Here is an 18,754-nt window from a genome sequence, read left to right as displayed (position 1 = left end):
TTTAAAGGTTTACTGATAACAAAGTGCTTCATAACAATAAATAAATATAAATTAAAAATAGCTATAAATGTTTTATTGTGACATCATCATTTTCTGAAAACACTATATTCTTATTCACTCATACTAAAAAAGTGTCAGACACCAAAGACATTTTATGGTACTGTGCGATATTTTTTTTTTGAATTTTATGAAAAATTACAAAAATTGAAAAGCCTTCTCCAAAAATATGTTCATGCACTGTATAGTTGTGTACTGATAATAACATTTACAATGTTTATATTTGCCGGCAGTTAAATTACTACATAGTGTTCATGCTCCAAAAGCTCTATATATTTGCTATGTCCCTGGTAAAATTTTAAAATAGTATTGGATTTCTCTTTTAGTGCTTAAAATGAAAATATCAAACTAAACAATATTTCGCCTCGCAAGAGTTTAATTATGTTTTTGTTAGAACGCCATTAAAGTTTTAATTTTGTTGAGCAGGTAAATTTTAACTACATCCGTTCTGTGTATTGGTATTAATTTTTTGCTTTAGTTTTATTATAATTCAAAGGCCTTGCCTTGTGGGGGATTATTGTCTTAGCCATCAAAGGTAGCCTAAGTATCTATAATAGTAATAAATATGGACACACAAGGACCGTTATGTTCGGTTTAGGTTTTAAAATTATGGTCATCTTAAGAGCGAATCAACATATACTTTAGCCATTTATCATAAGTTTAAGACATTTTATAAAAAAACTAAAAGCATAACCTCAGGACCTAGCTTGGCAAATTTACTTGTCCGAAAGCAGCCCGATTCTGATATTGATAAAGTTTGATAAAGAAGGCTCCATTCAATGAAATTGTCAGCGTATTGTCTGCTCGTTTTAAAGCTTTCGCTCTAGAAGTATTGACAAGGACTTTGTTAATTTTAAATTTCGTCTCGTGGCGCCCTCTATGGCAAAATTTTATATACTTTTCAATGAGTGATCTTCCGTGATCAAGATTTAATATTGGCCTTTTTCTTATGTGTATGTTTTAATTGTCATTGTACCTGTTATAGTTGTTGGAACTTATTGGTAAAGGATAAAATACATTTGGAGACAGCCAGTCACAGATTATGCTTGGTAATATTAACAATTCTAATGTCAAGTTAAATATTTATCTTTTGTCAATTCTTAAACGTTATTATGTTTCTTATTTGACGAAACAATTTACTATCCGTACGATGCAGTGGGCACGGGATCCAACAAGTACAATGTAAATACACACACAAGATGTTGTAAGGAAGTTTTTAAATTAACTTATATGAGTTTGTTTACATTACATTATGGAAGTTTATATTATGTAAGAAACAGTACTTTAAATGAAACTAGGATCCTTTTAAGTTTGAATTCATAATGTTATAAATTAATTATTCACGTGTTACATACTGCTGGAAAAGTTTCTATGCATTTTTTCTTATTCTGTATTTGTTTATTAGTAGGTTATCTTTGTAGCCAGATAACATACTAATAAAGATACATATTAGTTTAATTCATCTTTGTTTCTCGTTAATTACACATCAATCATGCATTTTTATGAAAAATCACAATTAACTTGTCATTACAATGATGTATTTGTTTCTCTGAGTTAATTTGTTGATTGCGGAAAATCTTGAAGTTTATTCTAACCAGTCCGAGTGTTTTGTGCAACTATGTAACGTTAAGTGTTTTAAAACTGCGCTGCAGTTTGTTGACCTCATGATTAATTGAAGGTGTCGCGTATCCTTGCTCTACAACAAATATTTATCCTTACTACACGTATTATAGAGTGGGATCGAGTCGGTTAGAACATAACACATCTTATTTTATAGAGCGATGCCCAATGTGATCTTCTATGAAGTAATTAGACAATGACAATGTTTCAACTATTTCCAATATAAATTCCGTAATACTAAATCGAGATTGCGAATGATGGTCGCCGGCCAATAGATGACCATTTGAAACTGCAGGCATTCTTCCAGGAACGTTAGATATTAGCTTAGCTTTGGAAAATTCGAGCCATGGCATCTAATCGAGATGAGTAGTTATGAAGCAGCAAAATTGCAAGTAAATAGATAAAGGATTTGCCGTTGTTTATAAAGTAATGTTTAGAGGAGCGGGCGGATTGGAACCGAGTCAGTGCGCGCGCGATGCGACCGGCGGTGCACGTGTGCAACGCTGCGCAATAAACTACGGTCACTGATATTGTGCTGACGATGTCGGATTGGTCGGTATTTGATCGCGAGTACGCTGATCGATACGACTCGTACCCGTACCCGTACTACGAGGACAAGATACAGAAGGTGCCGGCGGAGTGCGCGCCGTCTCCGACGCAGGACCCCTACGCGCCGCCGCCGACTCTCACCCTGCTTCTGTCGCCGCCGATCGCGAAACCACCATGCCAATACGAACAAATGGTGCCCAAAGGGTATGTCCACGCTAGCATAATGCAACATTGTTTAGTCTTTAGGCGAAATTTTATATTAGAAATATTGATAACTTGCGCTATCAAACAAATTGACCCTGGAGATAAATGTGAGGTGTCAACTTTGCGCGCCAGTTATCGCTATACGTAATATGATGATGCTTAGGTCGTCTAAAACTATTGGTTGCATTCGATTGCACTGATTACCTACTTCGATTACATTGTTTCAAGTCGATAGGCTAGGCTTTATGCCCAAGTACCTACACGCTTCGGCCACTACACCTTTTCCTATCAATCTTCTGATAGTCGATACACCTGTTGCTGTTCAGGAAATAGGTTTTAATGTTTAAATGGTAATGCGCGGACTGTTTTGATAGTTTTGCATTTTAACATTTCGATACGCCTGTCAATTTTATCAATCTACCGTTGGTAATGTATACTGCATACGTACTAGCGTTGCGTACAATTGTCGCTATCATTTGAGTGTTTGCAAATTGGTGGTGCATTTTTGTAATTGGTACTGCACTTAATTGAGAGTGGAGTCATATTATATGCAAATGCAAATGATTGTGTATTGATACAGCGCGACAGAGGAATTTCAATGAGATTTTGGATTTCTATTACATAATTATTGTTTATAGTGGTGTTATCTGCAATTGTGTACTGTTTAATTAATAATTTGGTAATGATTGTTCATGCATAATATAAAAAGCGAAATAGAATTGTGTTGTTTTTATTTGATTGTGTATTTGGTTCGCATGCTGAATAACAATGTGGTTTATGACTATAATTTGCATTGATAATAATTATCGCGCTTACGTTGCAAGCATTATTATTTTTTGCCAATTAAGTCTAATAAAAATAAAGCTAATTACTTATAAAGTTTATTTACATTCAACATTAGTAGGTACCTAGTTCGAACTAGAATTCTTAGAACTAGAGGCATCCGTTTTGCATAAAAAAAAAATAATACAAAAATGGTAGATACCTTTCTATTCTGTTTACCCTAACTACAGAGAAAACTAGAACCATAAAAAAGGAAAAAAATAGGGTTTTGGTTTATGTATTTTAATTTTAAATGTTCTTTTTTTCCAAAAGACTGGCACTACCCAATTAATCCGCGATTTATTTGGTTGGTAAAAAAACTAGAATTTTATTCCTAAATATTAAGTCAATTATTATTAAAACACCCTGTATACAATTTATATCAAAATACTTGAATGTTCCACGCCGGATTAAGATAGTTCGTTTTTCGGTATCGTCTAAACAACCACGGATATTGAACGAGCAATTTCCAATATTAAGACTGGCAATTTGTATCCTGCATCCGATTTACTAGTTGCTAATCCAAACAAGCCTGTTAACAATTATTGGATGTGAATTTGATCTGCATTTCTAGGGGGAGTGGGTGGGGATTTACAGGGTGTTCGGCCGATGCGAGCTATTTTTTGTGAAAATAGAATTTCACGTAAAAGGTATTGAGAGCTTGTTAGAAACGCGTAACGGGGTATCGTTCTAGTAAGCTCGATGGAGATGTTGAAAACGAAATTTTGTAAAATTTATTATAAACGCCGGCTCATAAATAGTTTATAAGAGATTTCTATTAAATACAATAAGTCACTCTGGATAAATTTAGGATCGTCAAATCAACAGTAAATTTTGTTCTTGTTCATTAAATACATATTTCAGTTTATATATTAAATATCTTGCACTTCTTGAGAGTTGAGATAGCGCGGGAGGAATTATTTCATTACTTAATCTAGGTATAAAATATTAAATTTTTGCTAGGCAACGGCATCTCATTTATTCTCTTATGAAAACTGTAGAGCTGACGATATAGAAATATCATGTTAAAATAATGTGACGTAAAAGCAAAAAATGCCTATTTAATTAAGTGACGTAGGTGTTTATGCGTAAGCTTGAAACTTCATCAATTTCTGTGATGTAATTCAAAAAATCTACGCTTAATGGCTCGTAAAAATACATACACATTCTGGCAATAACTGTACCACTGTACCATAAACGAAATAATATACGTACATTTATCGTGTTCGTGTTCGTGTTCGTGTTCGTGTTCGTTGTAATGTAGTTATTCGATAATATGATAATACGGAAATGACATAGCAATCCAAACAAGTCCCAAAAGACATGAATGTAATCAATTTTACACGAGCATAATTATTATCTCATCGGAATGCACAACTAGATGTAAACTTGCACGTAAACACTTGTAAATGAAGTAAAGCAAGCAGAATGACATAGGAACAAACTGTACTTGTAAACAGCATGCGAGAGGCTTCTAATTATGACATCAGGCTATTTCATCATCCAGTTGTAAGACTAATTTTTATTTAATTATTTACAATGTATAACGTTGATGGAATACAATTTTTTAAGACAGGCATTTATCATTGTAAAAAGTCGATAATTCGTTTTATAAAACACTTCTATCTTTGCTTACACTCCAATATAAACATTAATACCCATCAGAGTATCATTAGTGGTGCTTACAAATACCTCTCACCTCTGTAATACATTTCCTTTTAATACGTTTTACCATGCGCTTTATTCGTAGCAATGTTAATCCAAATAGCCACCCGAAAAAGAAGGCTGTCCATTGCAATTAGCGGAAATCTAAAACTTATCGATTTATCAAGCAAATGCATGGCAAGCTTTAAGCCCTTTTCAATTTTAAATTTTCGAGGATTGGAAAATTGACGCGATGCAAATTGAATTGAGAATAGCCTGATGTTAATATTTGTTCATAATAAAAAAATCTTTTGTACTAAATATCAAGTTTTAAACTTCGACTTTGCCTGTATATAGATCAAAAAATTATGTTCAATAAGATAAACTGTTAATTTCCAATCTACATTATATCTACATATACGGTATTATCATTAAATATTAGAAGCTTACAACGAAATTTTGATGACTTTGCTTCAAACTTAAGTAGGTTTCATAATAATTTCGATGCTATTATTTTAACTGAATGCTGGTTATGTGAAAATATCATAATTGATAGTTTACCTGGGTACAATTCATTCCGATCTTCAAACCAGATAAATAAATCCGGTGGCGTAGTTATTTTCGTTAAAGATTGCCACAATTCAGTTATCGAACATTCCTCACTTGCAAATGCAGATAGTTTAAAACTAAATATAAATCAAAATATTTCACTAGTTGGAATTTACCGCCCCCCTCCCTCCAGTTAACAATTCTTTCCTTTCTTCGTTAGATACTCTACTCCAAACCTTTAGCAATAAACCCATAGCTGTGGTGGCTGGAGATCTTAATATCGACATTTGCAACCCAACAACTCAGCAATCCATAGATTACTTATGTATCATGTCATCTCACTGTTTACTTCCTACTATTACTAAACCTACACGCGGCGAAACGTGTCTCGATCACATTTTTATCAAGGCGTCTGGAAAAATTTATGGCTCAATATGTCAATCCAGTATTACTGATCACGATATTGTTATAGCTCAAGTTGTGAAGACAAAGCAACTTCAAAAAGAACCTCGATGGCGAATGAAAATTGAAATTGACGCTCTTATAAACACACTTAAATCTATTAACTGGAAGGAAACTGTCTATTCCGCTCAAGTTAATGAGGCATCCTCGTCTTTTTATGAAATATTATCTAAAAGCATAGAAAAGTACTCGGTAAAAGTGGTAATAAGTCGCAAATTCACAAATCTTAAGCCTTGGATCACACCTGGCTTAATTCGTTGCATAAGACATCGAGATAAACTACACAAAGATTCCAAGCTTTTTCCTAACGATCTACTCCGTCAACACATATTTAAAAGATACAGAAACTTCTGCAATAAAGTCCTCCGAAATGTCAAAATACAGTACAATAGTAATCTTATAGAACAAAATAAATCTAACACAAAAATGCTATGGAAAACCATCAAAAATATAAGCCAAACTACAAATCAGTCGAACTCTCCGATCGAACTCCTCAAAATTACATATACGGTATTATCATTAAATATTAGAAGCTTACAACGAAATTTTGATGACTTTGCTTCAAACTTAAGTAGGTTTCATAATAATTTCGATGCTATTATTTTAACTGAATGCTGGTTATGTGAAAATATCATAATTGATAGTTTACCTGGGTACAATTCATTCCGATCTTCAAACCAGATAAATAAATCCGGTGGCGTAGTTATTTTCGTTAAAGATTGCCACAATTCAGTTATCGAACATTCCTCACTTGCAAATGCAGATAGTTTAAAACTAAATATAAATCAAAATATTTCACTAGTTGGAATTTACCGCCCCCCTCCCTCCAGTTAACAATTCTTTCCTTTCTTCGTTAGATACTCTACTCCAAACCTTTAGCAATAAACCCATAGCTGTGGTGGCTGGAGATCTTAATATCGACATTTGCAACCCAACAACTCAGCAATCCATAGATTACTTATGTATCATGTCATCTCACTGTTTACTTCCTACTATTACTAAACCTACACGCGGCGAAACGTGTCTCGATCACATTTTTATCAAGGCGTCTGGAAAAATTTATGGCTCAATATGTCAATCCAGTATTACTGATCACGATATTGTTATAGCTCAAGTTGTGAAGACAAAGCAACTTCAAAAAGAACCTCGATGGCGAATGAAAATTGAAATTGACGCTCTTATAAACACACTTAAATCTATTAACTGGAAAGAAACTGTCTATTCCGCTCAAGTTAATGAGGCATCCTCGTCTTTTTATGAAATATTATCTAAAAGCATAGAAAAGTACTCGGTAAAAGTGGTAATAAGTCGCAAATTCACAAATCTTAAGCCTTGGATCACACCTGGCTTAATTCGTTGCATAAGACATCGAGATAAACTACACAAAGATTCCAAGCTTTTTCCTAACGATCTACTCCGTCAACACATATTTAAAAGATACAGAAACTTCTGCAATAAAGTCCTCCGAAATGTCAAAATACAGTACAATAGTAATCTTATAGAACAAAATAAATCTAACACAAAAATGCTATGGAAAACCATCAAAAATATAAGCCAAACTACAAATCAGTCGAACTCTCCGATCGAACTCCTCAAAATTAATAGTGACGTTAACAGCTCCCTTCACAATTGTAATAAATATTTTACTTCAGACGGGAAAACTCTATCTGACAAAATCCTCAATAAACTAAACACATCTCAAGAAGCTTTAATAAAATCCTATGAAATAAGTAACTCTGCTTCGCAATCCTTCTTCCTCCCCCCAAACGACGAAACAGAAGTACGTAAAGTTATAATCAGTATGAATAATGATAGCTCTCCTGGTATAGATAATCTCACAGTCCAAACGATAAAAGCCATTCTTCTTGAAATCATCAATCCTCTTACATACATATACAATTTAAGCTTAGAATCGGGAGTGTTTCCAAACTGCTGGAAAACAGCAGTTGTAATACCAATTTATAAAAGTGGAATAAAAAATCACCCGGAAAACTACAGACCTATAGCCTTATTAAGTATTCTCGGAAAAGGTCTGGAAAAAATCGTGAACTACAGACTGACTTCATACCTAGATAAATTTCAACTCATTTCAGACAACCAATTTGGATTCAGAAAAAATAAATCTACTGAACATGCAATTTCTTTGCTTTCCAACACCATATCTTCACACTTAGAAAACGGAAACTGTTGCATTGGCGTCTTCTTAGACCTAGCTAAAGCATTCGACACAATATCTCTCGGATTACTTGTAAAGAAACTAGAGTCAATTGGTATTAGAGACACCTCATTAAATTGGTTCAGGAGCTATTTAACTGACCGCAGGCAATGTATTAAAATTGACAAAAAGCTTAGCTCCGAACTAAAAATAGAATTCGGCGTTCCTCAGGGAAGCGTTCTCGGTCCAACCCTTTTTATTATTTACATCAATGACATACTAAAATTGTCAATAAAAAACTCCCACTTAATAGCTTACGCTGACGACACTGCCATTATCTTTCATGGTACAAATTGGGAAAACACACACAAGATTGCAGAATCTGGATTATTAACTATTGTAGAAGCTCTCAATAAAAACCTACTCACTTTAAATCTCCAAAAAACTAAATACTTGTCCTTTAAAAAATCTGCACACACCAAACTTTCGCCAAATCAGTCTATCAAAATTCATTCTTGCACTAGCGACAAAATCATCTATCCAACATGCAATTGTAATCATATTGAGGCCACTACCTCTATCAAGTATTTAGGAGTGACTTTAGACAGTAATTTAAACTATAAACAACATATAGCAGAGGTATCATTAAAAACTAGAAAACTCATCTTCATAATGAAGAAACTTCGTAACTGTACCCCTCTTAATATTTTAAGACAAGTATACACATCTCTGTGTCAATCGGTATTAAACTACAGCATCTCGGTTTGGGGATGTGCCGCCAAATCTCACATTCTGCAGTTGGAGAGAGCGCAACGTGCACTGATCAAAGTGACGCTAAAAAAACCTTATAGATTCCCTACTAACGAACTATATCGGGAGTTTAATGTACTACGTGTTCGTCAATTATACATATTATCAGCAGTCTGCCTAACCCATAAATCTGTAGCTTCGCGCCCCGATTACAAAGAACTAACAAGAAAAAGAACTTTCCGAATCCCACTCCCAGCATACAATTCAAAAATAGCCAGACGAAGCCCATCATATTCACTCATTCACACCTACAACAATGTCTGTAAGGCAAAATCACTGAAGAATTACACCACGCATAAATGTAAGAAAATAATTAAAACCTGGCTCCATGAATTGACGTACAGCGACACCGAAGATCTGGTCTAAAATGTACAATTAACTTATTGATCTCACTCACGTATCCGCCCAGAATCACAAATACTTTCTCACACAAACTTACTCACCCGCTTACATAACACTCACGTATCCGCACAGAATCACATCACTCACTCACGTATCCGCACAGAATCACAAATACTCTCACACCCAAACTTACTCACTCGCATACATAATACATTTACACACACACACAAATACACACACACACATAGTAATCCACTTAGAGACATATCGCCAAATTTACTTATCTTTTATATTTTAAATTTTATTATAGTTAAGGTATAACTCGACATATCTAGAAACCTGTACACCGTTTTGATACCCAAGATACAGGCAACAGCCTAGTTTGGGTCTCCTGTAATGATGAAATATTTAAATTTTTTTGGTAAATAAAGATTTTATTATTTATTTTTTTATATAATATATGAACTATATTGTAGAAAGTAATTTCTCTGAGTGAATTCAATGTAACATGGGTCCAAAGACCAAGGAAATTTCTAGAATTGTTACCGATAACAACAAGGTAAATAACGCTGTATCTATTTATGAGAAGTTATCTAATATTGATGATCTCAATATATGTCTGTCTCTTTAAGTAAATGTTAAGCTTTGAGACAACTTAGTTTATGGAGTTAGTATCAAGTTCACGGCTGCAATTGCCAGGTTTAAAATAACGTATTGCGACTTCACTATTGGTCTTGCAGAAGTTTTGAAATAAGTATGCAATAGGTTTGCCACAAACCGGGTTTGAGGAAAGTTTTGGGTCTTTGAAATTCATTGGAGGATAAAAACCTTACATATATCGTAGTTTATCCAAAACTAGGAGTTTCTGTATGGAACGTCATCATATTATTCGAACGTCATTATATTAATTTTAGAATTTAATTAATAATTTTAAACTTAGTTGCATGTTCTCTCTAGAACATAAAATAGTATAGTTAAAATAGTTTCAATTCTAATAATACGAATTAGTAATAACAACCTTATGGGTAAAATTATTAAGTGCCCTCGTCTACATAATATATTGACTTAGTCTAAATGACATCCCTATGTGTGTTTTCGCTACAGCTCGTTCCGTGAAAGCATATTAATGTACCTATCGATAATTGATGATACACTATGCTTTATTATCCCTCAGTTTAATTAATATGAAATAGCTATCTAAATGTCCGTTTACATAGCTCTATGTCTGTAACATATATTTGCTTAATGCGTACCTATTCACAATTTAGACATTAGGCCAATGACTGATTACTCTAGTAGTATAGTATCATAAATCTGAAGTTAGGCTTTTATATTAAATAACAAAATGCTTAAATTTCATAATTTTACAATTTAATCAATATATAGCCGTGCCTCGAGGAAACCGAATATATTTTACATATTTTGTCTGTCTCTATCAAAATGTATGGTAAATCTTTTCAATAAACAAAGACTATATCTGTTATCTTTACACCTATGCATATTTACTTATAGAATTATGATTAAAAAGTTAAAATGGAACTACAAATTTACTTCAAGTGTAAATTTATCTTATACATTAATGAGCTTCTTAACTTAACCACCACTTTGCACTCAGCACTCAAAGGCATCATTTATAGCTTAGTATCTTTCGTTTCAACCAATCATATTTGAATATAATAGTTATGCATAGATAAACATATGTACTTATGTTATTTTCGCACGTCATTTTGAAACTACATCAATAAAATCTTTAATTATTTAATTCAACACGAGATGAAAAATATGGCCTATTTAAGTCGGATTAAGCTTTTAAATGTTGAGAGTAAAAAAACCGGTTGATTAGTTTTTTTTATTCTAATCGTAGTAAACAAACAATAATTAAATTTTTAAATATTTTTTTTTATATTTTAGGACAATTTTCACACACGGTACGATCTGATCCCATACTAAGCTTTACGCTTGTGTTATGGAAACCAGACGGCTGATAAACATACATATATAAATTTAAATAAATACTTATATAGATAATTAACACCCAGACACAGGGCAAACATCTATGTTTATCACACAAATATGTGCCCCGGGTGGGAATCGAATCCACGACCTCTGTTATAATGTTAGCATTTGGATAATATGTCCTATCTGTAGCTAGCTATAGCTGTATTTTCGCGTGCATTCGTAAACCCTGTAAACCCTGTTTTTATTTCCGATTTATTGACATGTTTCTACTAGTGCATAGTTCTTAATAATATTATTCAAATTTAAACAGACTTACAGCTGAATAAATAACTTTAATATATTTTTTTTATTTCCATCAACAAATTCTTGTGATTTTGTATAGACATAACAAGATAACGTGATCGTTAATTAATTCTAAAAATCTATCATTTAGTCCATTGAAAACATTTTGATTTCAAAGTAACGGGATATTTCATTGGCTTCCAATCCTGTTACTTGTAATTTTCATCGTAAGCCTGAATACTGCGTGGGCCTAGGTCTGCGTCTCTATAATTAATTGATGGCAAGTAAATGTACTAGGTAATCATATTATGGCAAGGTCTCCTTGGAGAATCACAATAATATTATGAACTTTCGCGGAAATCTCACAAATTACGAATGTATTGTTTGTATGTAACATATGAAACATGAATAGGTATATAGTCCTAATAGAAACGTTGATTTTTGTAAGCAGAGTGTTCATTCAGGATAACCTTAATGTAGTAAGTGTAAATAAACGCAGAAATTGTTCTTCAATACATATAAGAAGAGTAGGTACCTATAAGCACATAATACTTTATCTACTCTACAAAAGAATGTCTCAAACAAAATTATATACAAGCTACTTTCTACCAGCGAAAGACTCATAGAAAAGCCGTTACAACCTACCTATGCAGTTAAAAATTCACCTCGATACAGGAGATAAAATCTTCGCACACGCCAGACATAATCCAGACGTTGACGCATCCTTTTGTGAACGATGTCAAAGGTTCAAACTAGTATACAGTTCAGATTTTTATCACATCAAATTCAGGTCGCTTGGTACACAAGTTCACATATTTTTAGCTGTCTGGTCGTCTAGATATTTTCGTTAAGTCCTAAGACAGCTGATATGAACATAATATGTGTCAAACTAGACGAGTCCATTATCTCACTCGAAATAAACTATGAATGTTCAAATCTAAAATCTGTGGCTGGTAATATTTATATTCTTGAACTTGGTCGCTCCATTTTAAGCTGGATTAAGACAAAGTATAAGACATGAAGACAGTTCTATATTCGAAGCACTTTATGATATGACCTTTGCATATTGCATACCACGGTTTGACTTGTAAGAATATAGATTGCTTAGTATTTAAATTTACTCTAAACTATTTTGTAAATGGTTACTAAGGAGTCTATAGGCAGTGAGTGAGGTATTAACTTAATAATTCTATAATATTATAAGATAACGAAAAATATTTATATAATAAAGTAAAATTTACATTCAATTCTATAGAAATATTATTTCTTTTTCAACTATAAAATCAGCACCAACAATAATTAAGCGTGACTTTTAATTTGTTTGAGAAAACGATAAAACTTATTTTTACTTCGAATTTATCGATATTCTCAGATTGCAGAATTATTGAAATATTAATGAAATTATAATATCAATAAACTCGAATTAAATCCATCCAGTTAGTTGTTTTTTTGTTGCAAATAATACATGCGAATATGATGTGGTTCTTTGATAAAATGCATACAAAAGCTAACATTTAATGTGGCAGTGGTATGTTTTACTGGTTTGAGGTTTTGCAAATAAACATATTGTGTCTAATTTCTGCCACCATACCAGGATTTCTTATAACAGTATTATTCCGGTGTGGAAACCTGCCCTATATAGGTTATCTAGCGCCATAAGCCATAAGACATCATGTTAACCTGTCATTCTATAAAAATGTGTAGCCTACCGGGTAGACAGATGCGCTCTTTTAGGGTAGGCTCTACGCTATAAGAGCGCATCTAGAGGTAAAGAACCGTGTTGGAAAATAAGAAAATAATTTACTAGAAATTAAAAAAAATAATTTCTACTTCATTTCGCTTGATCCTTATGTTGTGAAATAAATATGTATTACATGTTACAATTATGCCGTTGCAAACGCTGTATTGATTTTACGCAAGTAAAAATATTATGAATTGATTATAATGGCTTTGCAAGAGAAGTTCTTTCATTAAAACGTTTTGTGCGAAAAAAAAAGTTTTAATGGTTAATTATATGCTTGTGAATGTTTGGTTACGGTGTTTAATTGCATGAATACATACCTTTGCTCTTTTATTTGATGATCGTCGACTGACTGTAATACATAATTTTATGGTGGTTATCACCAATATTTAATTAATCAAAACAAAAAAATTATGACTTTATTATGGTGATGCTGTCATTATTTTTTTTTTAATTAAATATTGGTGATAAGGTATAATATAGAAAACCGAAGTCAACCCCAGATTTAAAAAAAATCATCTTTATTTTATAAATTTTTAAACAAATTCCTAACTCTGGATTTAAAAGGATAAGTCGCTTATTAATAAAACCCAACTCCCATAAAACTTAGAGCATATACGTATATTGAACATATCATTTATAATTAACGTTTATTTTAATTGGCAGAGATGCTTTAAGCGTATAACAATTTACATTAAAAGGTTAATTGGTGTGTCTTTCAATTATTAAATATTTCAATGTTTCACCACCAATAAGTGGTTTTTGTTTCATTTAACAAAGATTATGAACGATTAAATATGTATTGAATAAACATTATTATAAAACATGTTGACGCATTAAAATAACATTTAGAATGTGAATGGTTTATAAATATATAAAAAAAACCTTTTTCGATGGTGTTAAGGACATTTCATTCAAGAATATAAAATAAAAAATGGCAGGGTTACCAGGTGTTGGCAGTTCGAACTGACGTCTATTGGGATTATAACCCAGTAGTATTCCATTTTGAACATAAGAACATTTTTCAAAAACAATGGTCACTCGATTAGGCTTATAAATTACACGAGCATAATTTTAAGTACAACCTTTAATTGGAAGACGAGATTTATTTTTTTTGGAAATTGGTGGCACTGTGGCGTCATTTTTCTTTTTCAATGAATAATGTTGTGGTTCACGCTATAGATGAATATTCACATGGTAGGTATGTTATGGTGGCTCCACATTAGTGCCATGAATTCACACCGTAAATTAACGACATTATTCGAGTCCGTGTGTGTTCGTTTTGGTTTTAACTTGCCACAATATTTAAAGTCTTCATTGTTCCTTAAGATAAACATATTTATGATAACATGTATACATGTTGAACTCCCTAGAAATTGGTTCACATTTGCCGCAAGGCTTGTCTAGGCCTATCCTTTGTTCAGGACCTAAGGGGCTGTTATTGAGGTGTGTTATTCAATACTAACATACTACGTCACACGTCAATCCAGATGTTTGATCAGAGTCTATGAAATTGCAAATACCTATAGAAATCTGTTCATTGTTCATGTGTCCAGATAGAATATTAGATATCATATAAGAACTAGATTTTGCTTAGGAGATAATTGTTATATATTCATTATTTACTTTTAATAAAGCAAAGATATTATATGCAGGTATATTATGTGTTTATACTTCAATTGGAAAATTTTAATGAGTGAAATAATTATCGCATATGAAAACAAACGTTTACCAAAAATCCATTGAATCCCACCCACGACCTTCTCGATATTCCAACAAAACCTATTATGTTCATGACAAAAGGGTTTTTTGGAAATTTACTTGAAAAACAACCGTTCTTGTTGATTCCAGCAATTACTGAGAGTTAACTAAGGTAAAATTAGTTAGACATTTAGTTATTTTTATCAGCAGGCCAACGCACTCTTGTGATTCACCACCTATATTCTGTGAGTATCATAACATCTAGATGATTCCAAAGATGTTTGCTATTCTAGAATGTTCCAATTCCGTAACATTAAATAATATTATCATACACATTTCTCTTCAGCGAAAGTTTTTACACCTCATTCTATAATGCAACTTGGCGATCAGTCGCTGTAATAGATTTTAATGGCGAATGGCACGCTATATTTAGTTTTGGCATCACACCGGCGCTCTTTACGTTGGTGCATTATACTAAGTACTATTCCTAATTATGTTGTGCGAAAAAAAATATAAACGAGCTTAGTGTATCTTAATTACAAGAGCACGTGTATCTTTGACCTTTTGACCGGTGTATGGTATTATTATGTTTTTGTTTATCGGGGCAAAGGCGACGCAGAGCTTACATATTCGCGAGGTTATCTGTATTTGTCAATAGTCTCTTGCTTTCACAAATTTGCTTCGTTGCAGCTTAGTAACGGGTGGGCGGAGACTCAATTATTATTTGACAGTAAATCGAGCATGCGGAATGTGCATATATTGTGTAGGTGCCACGTCGCGTATTGCTCAACATCATACATTTCAACAAAGGGGTTGTGAAGAGGTTTAAGGTTTGGGTATTTGGATGGATTGGTTTGAAGGGTTTTGTGTAATGCAAGCATGGGAAAGATTTTCAGATGTAACGCCTGGAAAAAATATTTAACACTCGCTTTAAAAATAAACAGAATTAATTATTATGATGTAATAGCGAAACTTTCCAAAAACACTGAATATATTTTCCCTAATATATCAGTAGATTTTTTAATTCTACATTATTCATGAAGTTTAGTTATACTAACCAACTACCTAGGTGTGAAAGGGATAAAAAACCATACAGGCGTCATTCAACGTCACGTTACAAGTTAATGTTCATACTTGGTTCATACTGAAATCTCCAGTGTATTAGATATAAGCTTCTTGGTTTTAGGGGTAATGATTTATGACTATAGGGTTATGAATAATTAACTTTGTTAATTGTAGTGAACAAGACGACATCTGTCTGTCAAACAATGATTTCTATGTTGAGTTGAGATAGAGTACGAAATTAAAGAAAAAACAGTTCTTTTCAATAGCATAAAGATAAACCATAAAAAAATCTATTAAAACAGACTAGAAAGGAAAAGCACAAAAATCGATAACTGTACATTTTACAATCCAAATAAATAAAATGACAACTAAATACTAAATCGGATATTCGGAATAACCAATCAATCACAGTTCTGTATGGAGTAAATAAATATCCGATACATTTGTATCATAAAGAAAGGTAAACAAAAATACCATCAAAGCTTTGGCTAGCATGCAGAGTACACATGGAGCAAATCATTTAAAAGCGTTGCTTGCTTCTATTTTATACATTTGAGTGTATGAGTATTTGCTTTATGTTATAAAAACTTTTGTGCCTTTTTCAATATCGACCGTGTGACGCTTTGATCATTTAATTTGCTTCTATTAGAATGCGTTGAATAAGTTGCGTATTAATTTTATTTTATGAAAGACTCAACATAATCAATCCCAATTATTGTTTTAAATTATTTAAGCGCAACATTATTGTCGTTATGTCGATCGAGTATAATAAAAGCTTTAATAAAATCCAGATCAACGAAATTAATTTTCCATACTACAATATACATATTATTTATTCTGATACTGTAGCCCGAGATATCTGGTTACATTCAATAATGAAGTTTCCCTTAGTAATACTGAAAATGAAATGTTGCTCTCTTTTACTTTAGCAAGAGAGAATAAAATTTAATTTAATTTGTATCATTGTAATGATCGACTCAAATTTGTATAATGAGTGGCATATAAATTTAATTCATCCATCCCTTTAATTCCTTTCTTGTGCCAAGTTTGTTTGAAGAAATTACTTTGAAGCGATCACCGCCAGTTGTTCTTAGTTTTAGTTTATTTGCATGTTATAAATTATATCTTTATTAGTATAATAAATACAAATCGCAATATGTAAAATGTATTGAAGATAGTTCTTTTTTACGTTACGTTTTACGTTGTAGGAATCCAATATGAAATTGGACTATGGCTGAGTAACTGTAGATTTGATGTTCGCATGAAAGAGCGTGGTTTTGCACGGGTAGATATTCAGTTTCAGTGCATATAGTCGTGAACTCTTTCAGAGTATTCTATGCTCTATTGTATATATGACATTTGATAAGTCTATGGGTTTAACATAAACTAAAGCTTATCATAATTAACCAAATTTTGCATTCCCGATTGTTCTAGAAAGAATTTTATGAAACGATCCACGGACATCGAAAGATATTTCACACGTGTATATTTTACGTCGTTATATTTGTGTTTTCAATTCGATCGACCATTTATTAAATTTTATATGGCTCGTACCTCCGGCCCCGTAACATTGTATGGAAGAGATAATTTCTAAAATAGACTAAGGCGTCATGATGTCTCCACAAATCGATAAAGGTCTTCTAAACATTAATTATCGCATGTTTTATAGTCTTGTGATTATCACTGTGTTTATTTCAAAACAACATTGGAATCAAGTAGGAATGTTTTCGTTTCCATCATATATGTAATTAATACTTGACATTGTGGACAGATTAATTATAATTATTCATTTAATTTAATTGCCTTTAGTGAAGTTAGGTAATTATTTTTTGATTAATTATAACTGGGTTGCATTTATTACCAATTACCCTTTAGAGGTGTTCGCTATCTCTATGTAAATATCATGTCATCATATTTCTGCAGGCTAAGGTCCATTCAGAATATGAAAGCGTGATAGGACAATAAATACAAAAAATAATAATAAAAAAGATCGGATGTCACATAACGTATATAATTTTCATTTTATGTCACTTTTATACTGTTAAGGTTGTAGATGGAAACTTAATGCATATGATGCATAGTAATAATATCTACTTTGATGATTATTTGCAATAGTATTGAAAATATAAATGTTATTCATTCATTGAATTTGATATAGCTAAGCATATTTTTTATTCACTACACTAAAAATGTTTTTAAACCTAGGCCACACATCTCTGCCAACTCTTAACAAGTTTTCAAAATGGTAGGCTTCAAAATAAAATAGTTTATTTCTATACCTATTATCCAATTAAAAAAGAAATTACGTAATGTTTATTATGTAGGTAGGTACTCTGATTTACAAGCGCTAAGCATTTATCGCGGAAAATTTGCATGTAACATATTATAGATAATATTTAGCACTTATAGTCACCTTATAATGAATGGCAATTATTTCACTGTAAATGGCTTTTCACTTTTCGCTTCACGTGCCCTTCTTTAATAATAATATTTTATTGCTATAAACAAATGATGTACGTTTGGTCGGTACTTAGCGATACGGATGCGCGAATTAAGTTATGGGTTTAAATGAAAACAGCGATTACTTAAACTTATTTATATTGTTTCTAGAAGCACATTGCCTAATGCCTTTACACACTACACACCGCGTACCTACAAGAAGAAATAGAACCACAGACAAAGGACAGTGTTGTCACAACAGTGACATAAGAAAAATTCAAGTTAAATTTTCTAATATACAGGGTGTCCCAAAAAGTAGTGATGAACGGAAGCTGGGAGGTAGAGGACCTAAA

General features: G+C 32.4%; 1 protein-coding gene across 1 annotated transcript in view; it reads left to right on the top strand.

The window, feature by feature from the left end:
• The first annotated feature begins 2,153 nt into the window (after nt 1–2,153).
• Nucleotides 2,154–18,754, top strand: part of LOC149910958 (uncharacterized) — a 69,729-nt gene continuing 53,128 nt past the window's right edge. Inside the window, exon 1 of the mRNA XM_090101447.1 lies at nt 2,154–2,430. Within this exon, the coding sequence (XP_089957573.1) occupies nt 2,219–2,430 (212 nt within the window). The 5' untranslated portion in view covers nt 2,154–2,218. The remainder of the gene's footprint in view (nt 2,431–18,754) is intronic.

Source organism: Colias eurytheme, chromosome 1 (genome assembly GCF_061535395.1).
Source record: "Colias eurytheme isolate Ceu_HAF_F1 chromosome 1, ilColEury1 Martin Lab GWU primary, whole genome shotgun sequence".
Classification (NCBI taxonomy): domain Eukaryota; kingdom Metazoa; phylum Arthropoda; class Insecta; order Lepidoptera; family Pieridae; genus Colias; species Colias eurytheme.
Note: the sequence above shows the minus strand (reverse complement) of the source record. Positions and strands in the feature narration are given on the sequence as shown.